Raw genomic sequence first — 8,304 nt, forward strand, 5'->3', positions numbered from 1 at the left:
TAAAAAATTGAAATATGCCCCAACTCAAAGACCTGACAGTCTTTGCAAAGACCAAGACAGTCTTTCCTTCTTTCTTTTCCCCCTTGTGTTGACTTTATGCTTTTACAAGAACTGTCCAAACAGAAACCCACTAATAAACTAATAAAACACTGACTTCAGAGGCTACACATAACAAAGAATATATAATTTACAGAAATAATTTAAAAGGCTAATAAACAAACAAATGATATCTCACAATAAAGATTAACAACAAAACCTAGGGAAGAGGGAGAATCTGATTGTAAGATATATGAATTTGAATAAAATTTGATGAGGCATACAAAAAACAAAACAAAAAATTCCAATTTACAGCAAAAGCATAAATTATTCCTGCATCTGCAGCCCTTTTAATTTAAAAAAAAAATTTTCAGACAAGGTCTTGCGAAGTTGCTGAAGCTGATCTCAAACTTGCAATCTTCCTGCTTCATCCTCTGGAGTCTCTCAGATTACAGATGTGTACCGTCATGCCTAGCTTAGACAAAGATATTTAATCAATTTCTTAAATATGCTCAAAAAAAGTTAAAGGAAATCATTGATAAAGGATAAAATGAAATGGGAAGAATGTCTTACCAAATATAGAATATCAGCAAAAAGAAATAAAAAGATAGAAATAATAAGATAATTTCTGGAGCTGAATAGTACAATGACTGAAACGAAAAACTCACTAGAAGGCTAACAAAACAACAGGTCTGAGCAGGTAGAAAAAAGAATCAGGGGCTGGGGAGATAGCTCAGTTGGTAAAGTGCTTGCCTTACAAGCATAGGGCCCTGGGTTTGATCCCCAGCACCGATTAAAAAAAAAAAAAGGAAAAAAAAAGAACCAGTGACCTCAAATATAGGCCAATTTATGTTATGTCTAAGAAGAAAGAAAGAAAAAGAATGTGTAAAAATGAACAGAACCCAAGAAACCTATAGGACTCCAGGAAGCAGGAGCAGGGGGAAAAAGGTAGGTGGGCACAATGGTACAAACCTGTAATCCCAGTGGTTTGGGAGGCTGAGGCAGGAAGATTGCAAGTTCCAGGTCAGCCTCAGCAACTTAGCAAGACCCTATCTAATAAATAAAAAAACAAATACTGTAAAATACTCAATCTCAATGAAAAAATACTAACCTATATTTCCAAGAAGTTCAATGAACTTCAAACAGAATAAACTTAAAGAGATAAAAATGACACATTATAGTCATCTTTGGGTTGGGTAGTGGTTTCAAAAACGTGAATAAATAAATAATAAATGAGGAAGTAAAGGGAAGAAAAGCAAGCAGGAGTCAACCATAGTAGCCTGTTAAAATCCATTTTTGATAAAGCTTTATCTGAAGTCATTAAAACATATTTTAATGTCTTCATTGTTAGCTATTTGACATTCTCCTTCAATGATTAAAAGCCAAATGTAGGAGGGAATTTTCCAGCTTGGAGAGATGCCAACAGATATGGCAAGAAGGAAGTTGATGAAATAAGTTTGGGGTACAGAGACTTTGAAGTCCTTAGGGGACATTTAGGCAGTGATATTCAATAGACCTTTGGCAAAGTAGGATATATATGGGGAGGGAATAGTCTAGACAAGCAGACTGGGGGGTCGCTTCGTGTTTTAGAGGGAAGCAGATGAGATTGCCAGAGAATATATGAGTTGAGGAGAGAAGAGGCTGAGAAAGAAACTCTGGGAACTCGGCCATTTAGAATGACAATTCAGCTCCCTGACAAGCACCACCTCCAGGCTCTGGAGTCAGATAGAGCTGGTTTTTAAAGTAATTGTGGGGTTCAGGAACTGATCCCTCTTTGCAAAGTTGGATACCTTCTCTGATCAGCTGTCACACCTGTAAAGAGCATCTGGGAGGCATGCTATGCAAGTTTGCTGGTAGATGCTCCAGGTCAAGCACCTGGGTTCAGAAAGTCAGCCTCTTCTCTTCTCTGCAAAGCCGCTTCCCTTTTGCCATACCCGCCCACAGTCGGTAGTTCCCCAGTACCTCTGAGATGGGAGTAGAGGGGGGGTGGGGAAGGTGTCTGGGGGAATCCAGTTAGGGTGACGCGGTGTTCATGTGACTGGCTTGGAGCCGACATGGGCACCAGTTCCCGCGACTGCCAACCCTGCGGTGCGGTCCTGGACCCGGAGCCCACGCAGAACGATATTTTGAAGCTACCTGGGCTACTGCGAGCCCGAGGAGGCACAGGCCTATCCGGGGTCCTCGCAGGTCCGTACAAAGCCGGGAGCTTCCAGCGGACATAGGGCAAGGAACCAGCGGACAGAGGGTGGTGGAAGGGATAAATGAAATTCAGGAGGAGGTGGGCGCGCAGTGGCGGGGGGCAGGATGGAGGCGTGGGGGAGGGAGGCGTTGGGGAGGGAGGGCCCTGCAGAGATCCCTTTACCTTCTCGACCCCCACATCCCTCTATCCATTTTAGAGCAAATCATGGTGGGGTAGGGGGGTGCCCCTGCAATGCGACAGTGAAACAGATGCATTCTGGATAACCCCCTCTCACACTCTGCACCTATGAAAACAAGTTGAATGACCTGGACGGAGCGGGGATGGGTTGGGCAGGTCGCCTCTGGGGAGGGGACACACAGACACAAAGGTAGTGTGGAAAGCATCCTGGTTTGGTGCCCATGGCCTGAAAAGAAATGGGGACTGGGGTGCGGGAGGGGGTAATATAGGAGAAGGTTGGGTGAGGAGGCTCCTGGATTCGGGTAAAGGACCCAAGCACCAGTCAGTCTCGAGCGCCCCACCCCAGCGCTGCATCCTGTCTGCAGGTCTGGCATCTGTTGTTCCTAGAGCTCTGGGAGGCCTGCAAAAGAGGAGTATCTCGCCAGGATCCCTGCAGGTCTGTGGAGGTGGTGGGCAGGGAGCATGGACAGGGACCCAGAAGGGGTGAGAGTGCAGAGGACATGACCCGGGCAGCCTGTGGGGCCCCACCGCCCGCCCCCGCCACTTGGAATACACGCACCTTGCCACGCTGAAGCGGCATGGAGAAGGTGGCAGGGTCTGCCAGAGAATGGTTGGCTCGCCGTGGGGGAGGCATGTGGGGTACGGGCCCTGCAGAGGCACACTTGGAGGCCCGGGTCAGCTTAGGGGAACCCTCACAAGGGTGAGATTCAATACCCTGTACACCTGCGTTACACCCCAGGCCTTCTGTCTCCCATGTCTCCTTTTTGTCTGCTCTTCTCTCCATCCCTACCCCCCACGACAGGAAGAGGGGAAATCTCGACATGGAAAAGCCCTACCGCGAAAATGAAGGAAAACTGGAAAACGAGGGAAAGCCAGAAGACGCAGTAGAGCCTGAAGATGAAGGAAAGTCAGACGAAGAAGAAAAGCCAGACGAGGAGGGGAAGCCAGCAAGGGAGGGCAAGCTAGAGGATGAGGGAGAGCCAGATGAGGAGGGACAACTGAAAGATGGGGGCAAGGCAGAAAAGCAGGGCAAGTCGGAAGGTCAGAGCAAGCCACCAGGTGAGGGCAAGCCAGAATCCCAGGCAAAGCCAGCCAGCGAGCCTCGGGCCGCCGAAAAGCGCCCGGCTGAAGATTATGTGCCCCGGAAAGCAAAAGAAAAACGGACAGGGGCACCGACGATTCCCCCAAGGACTCTCAGGAGGACTTACAGGACAGGCATCTGAGCAGTGAGGAGATGATGAGAGAATGTGCAGATGTGTCAAGGGCTCAGGAAGAGCTAAGGAAAAAACAACAGAAAATGGGTAGTTTTCACTGGATGCAAAGAGATGCTCAGGATGCGTTCGCCCCAAGGGGCCAAAGGGGTGTCAGGGGAGTGAGGGGCGGAGGTAGGGGCCAAAGGGGCTTACACGACATTCCCTACCTTTAATGCCTTTGGCCATGGATTCAGACTTCTCTGATGAGAATATTGCCGGCCCTGCTTTCCCTGGTAGATACCTGCCAGGCCCTGTGCTTTAACCTTAAGCTGATATTTTGCTTTAGGTGTCACTCTTGTTACCAGCAGCCTTTTGACCCAACTACAGCGCTCTGTCTTTTGGTACAGAATTTTCACCCATGTGCATGGAAAAGATGTTCATGGTACATTGTAAAATAACAATAAACAGTTCACAGAACCACAGGTACAGTATCAACAAACTTTTATAATAATGTAAATATGTAGACATAATTCATTTGTGCACACAGAAAACTCTGAATGTGTGTACACTAAAAAGGAGATAATGGTTATTTGAACATGGTAAACAAGAATAAGTCTTGCTTTTTCTATATGAGTTTGACCACCTGATCTACTGAACTGAAAATGAGTAATATTGGCATTAACACATTTCGAGTGTTGAATTCTTAGTAGTGAACGTGTGGCCTATAAATCAGCTTCATCAGGGTCACCTGAGAGGTAATCAGAAATAGAATAATAATCTCAGGTTCTACTGCATACCTACTGAGTTAGAATTTTCATTTTCACAAGATCCTAAGGTGATTCTTATGCATGCTGAACTTGGAGAAACATTTCCCTAAGGGAAACTCTTCAGATTGTTTACTTCAATCTCACATGAAATCATGTACTTGAAGGACTAAATATACACATTATACAATATACACATCACAGATTATTAAATGGACACATGTTCATTAAACCACAGTTTTCCTTTCTCCATGAAAAGTAGAACTTGAAATCAATCCAATGGGTCAAGATCTACTAATTTTGTAATTAATAGAATATAATAGAGTCAAATAGAGACAAATAGGAAATATCAAATGGCATTGTAGGTAGTTAGGGTGAATATTGTTTTGTGAAATTTGCATGTTATGTGTATATGCATGTGTGTATAAGATGTGTTGTGATGCAAAATTTATTTCTAACTATAGGTTGTGGTAAAAAAAATGAGTAATATTGGCATTAGAATGAATAATAGAGCATAGCCTGTAAATTTCATACTCATATTCTTAGTGCCCAGCATAATTACATGACAAATATTAGTGACTTAGTAAGAGTGTAAATAATAATGACTAGGAGGGTCCAAGATGGCTTACTAGAGGGTGACTGCATCTCCTGTCGCTCGAGAACTCAGGATTCAAGAAGGGGAGGTATTGAGAGACTTGGACCAACATAGAGCCATGGGGTGAGTCTCTCCCACCGGGTGAAGCTCGGCCCGGGCGGCAGGCCCAGACAGGGGACAGCTTCCCGGAGCAGGGCAGGGCAGCCAGAGTCTTCCCAAAGCAGCCCTGGGCGGCAGGCGCGATCCACAGCCAGTTTTTAGGAGCAGGCCCACCCAGTGAGAGCTTTTCCACACAGAGCCAACCACAAGTCCTGAACCCAGCTGCTGGCCCTGGCCTGTAGGCAGCTTCTGGGATGAAGGCAGGACAGGGAGAGGCTTTCCCCAAGCAGCCTGGCTCCCTCAGGCAGGGGCAGGCCCAGTCTATAGCCAGCTACTAGGAGCAGGACTGCCCAGTGAGAGGATTTCCACACAGAACTAGCCCCCAGTCCTGAAGCCAGTAGCGGGCTAGGGGCAGCTTTCTTTGGAAGCAGTGCATTATCAAGTTCCTCCAAGACTTCAGGCTACTGAAGGCTGGGAGGTGATATACTGGAAATCTACAGGGACAGTATAAGCCAATAGAGGAAATTTGCAATATCTCAGAGGCCCACTGAAATCTGACTAATATGAGAAAACAAGGGAAGAAAATGTCCCAAACAAACCTGGATACGATATCAATAAAACCCATTGACAGCACAGCAGAAGAAATGTCAGAAAGGGATTCAGAATGTACATAATTAAAACAATCAGGGAAGCAAATGAGGAGATGAAAGAGCAAATGCAGGCATTAAAGGAAGAGAAGAAAGAGCAAATGCAGGCATTAAATGATCGCACCAATCAACAGTGAAAAGAGCAAATACGGGAAGCAAAAAGATCATTTCAATAAAGAATTAGAGATACTGAAAAAAAAAAAAAACAAACAAACAGAAATCCTTGAAATGAAGGAAACAATAAACCAAGTTAAAAACTCCATAGAAAGCATAACCAATAGGATAGAACACCTGGAAGACAGAACCTCAGACACTGAAGACAAAATATTTAATCTTGAAAACAAAATTGACCAAACAGAGAAGATGGTAAGAAATCATGAACAGAATTTACAAGAATTATGGGATATCATGAAAAGGCCAAATTTAAAAATTATTTAGATAGAGGAAGTCTTAGAGAAACAAACCAAAGGAATGAACAATCTATTCAATGAAATAATATCAGAAAATTTCCCAAATCTGAAGAATGAAATGGAAAACCAAGTACAAGAGACTTATAGGAATCCAAATATACAAAATTACAACAGACCCACACCAAGGCACATTATTATGAAAATACCTAACGTACAAAATAAACACAGAATTTTAAAGGCTGCGAGAGAAAAGAATCAAATTACATTCAGGGAGAAACCAATAAGAATATCAGCAGATTTTTCAATCCTGACCCTAAAAACTAGAAGGGCCTGGAACAACATTTACCAAGCCCTGAAAGAAAACAGATGCCAACCAAGAAACTTTTACCCAGCAAAACTTACTTTCAGATTTGATGACAAAATAAAATCATTCCATGATAAACAAAAGCTAAAAGAATTTACAAAAGAAAGACGGCATTACAGAACATTCTCAGCAAAATATTCCATGAGGAAAAGATGAAAAACAACGATGAAAATCAGCAAAGGGAGGAACTAGCCTAAAGGAATAGCCAAATAAAGGAGAAACCAAATCATGTCAAAAAACAAAAATGAGTCAAATGACTGGGAATACAAATCATATCACAATAATAACCCTGAATGTTAATGGCCTGAACTCATCAATCAAAAGACATAGACAGGCAGATTGGATTAAAAAGAAAAATGCATCAATACGCTGCCTGCAAGAGACCCTTCTCATAGAAAGAGATACCCATAGACTAAAGGTGAAAGGATGGGAAAAAATATACCATGCACACAGACACAGCAAAAAAGCTGGAGTATCCATCCTCATTTCAGATAATGTGGACTTCAAGCCAAAACTAGTCAGAAGGGTTAAAGAAGGACATTACATACTGCTTAAGGGAAGCATAAATCAGCAAGACATAACAATCATAAATATCTATGCCCCGAATATTGGCTCATCCATGTACTTCAAACAAATCCTTCTTAATTCCAGAAATCAAATAGACCACAACACAATAATACTAGGCGATTTTAACACACTTCTCTCACCACTGGATAGATCTTCCAGACAAAAATTGAATAAAGAAACCATAGATCTCAATAACACAATCAATAATTTAGACTTAACGGACATTTATAGAATATACCATCAAACAAAGAACGAATACACTTTCTTCTCAACAGTACATGATTCCTTCTCTAAAATAGACCATATTTTATGCCACAAAGCTACTGTTAGCAAATACAAGAAGATAGAGATACTACCTTGTATTCTATCAAATAATAATGGATTGAAATTAGAAATAAATGACAGAATAAAAAACAGAAACTTCTCAAATACCAGGAGATTAAATAATACACTATTATATGATGAATAGATAACAGAAGACATAAGGAGGGAAATAAAAATATTCTTAGAAGTAAACGGGAATGAAGACACATCATATCAAAATCTCTGGGACACTATGAAAGCAGAACTTAGAGGAAGATTTATTTCATGGAGCACATTCAACAAAAGAAGTAAAAATCAACAAATAAATGACTTAACACTACACCTCAAAGTCCTAGAAAAGGAGGAGCAGACCAACACCAAAAGTAGTAGAAGACAGGAAATAGTTAAAATTAGAGCTGAAATCAACTAATTTGAAACAAAAGAAACAATCGAAAAAATTAACAAAATAAAGAGTTGGTTCTTTGAAAAAATAAACAAAATTGATAAACTCTTAACCACACTAACAAAGAGAAGACGAGAGAAAACTCAAATTACTAAAATTCGGAATGAACAAGGAAATATCACTACAGACACGAGTGAAATACAAAACATAATTAGAAGCTATTTTGAAAATCTATACTCCAACAAAACAGAAAACCTCGAAGACATCAACAAGTTTCTAGAGACATATGAATTACCTAAACTGAACCAGGAGGACATACATAACTTAAATAAATCAATTTCAAGCAATGAAATAGAAGAGGTCATCAAAAGTCTACCGACAAAGAAAAGTCTGGGACCTGATGGGTTCTCAGGCGAGTTCTGCAAAACCTTTAAACAAAGCTCATTCCAATACTCCTCAAAGTATTCCATGAAATAGAAGAGGAGGGAACCCTCCCAAACTCATTCTATGAAGCCAGTATCACCCTGATACCTAAAGCAGACAGAG

General features: G+C 42.0%; 1 protein-coding gene across 1 annotated transcript; it reads left to right on the forward strand.

The window, feature by feature from the left end:
• Positions 1–2,834: 2,834 nt before the first annotated feature.
• On the forward strand, positions 2,835–3,992 carry LOC124972433 (transcription elongation factor A protein-like 3). Its single transcript, XM_047536843.1, is given in 3 exon segments — positions 2,835–2,849; positions 3,216–3,559; positions 3,562–3,992. Coding segments are annotated over 2 exon segments (603 nt in total). The 5' UTR covers positions 2,835–2,849; positions 3,216–3,234; the 3' UTR covers positions 3,840–3,992.
• The last annotated feature ends 4,312 nt before the right edge of the window (positions 3,993–8,304 follow it).

The sequence above is a fragment of the Sciurus carolinensis genome, chromosome X, assembly GCF_902686445.1.
Source record: "Sciurus carolinensis chromosome X, mSciCar1.2, whole genome shotgun sequence".
Lineage (NCBI taxonomy): Eukaryota > Metazoa > Chordata > Mammalia > Rodentia > Sciuridae > Sciurus > Sciurus carolinensis.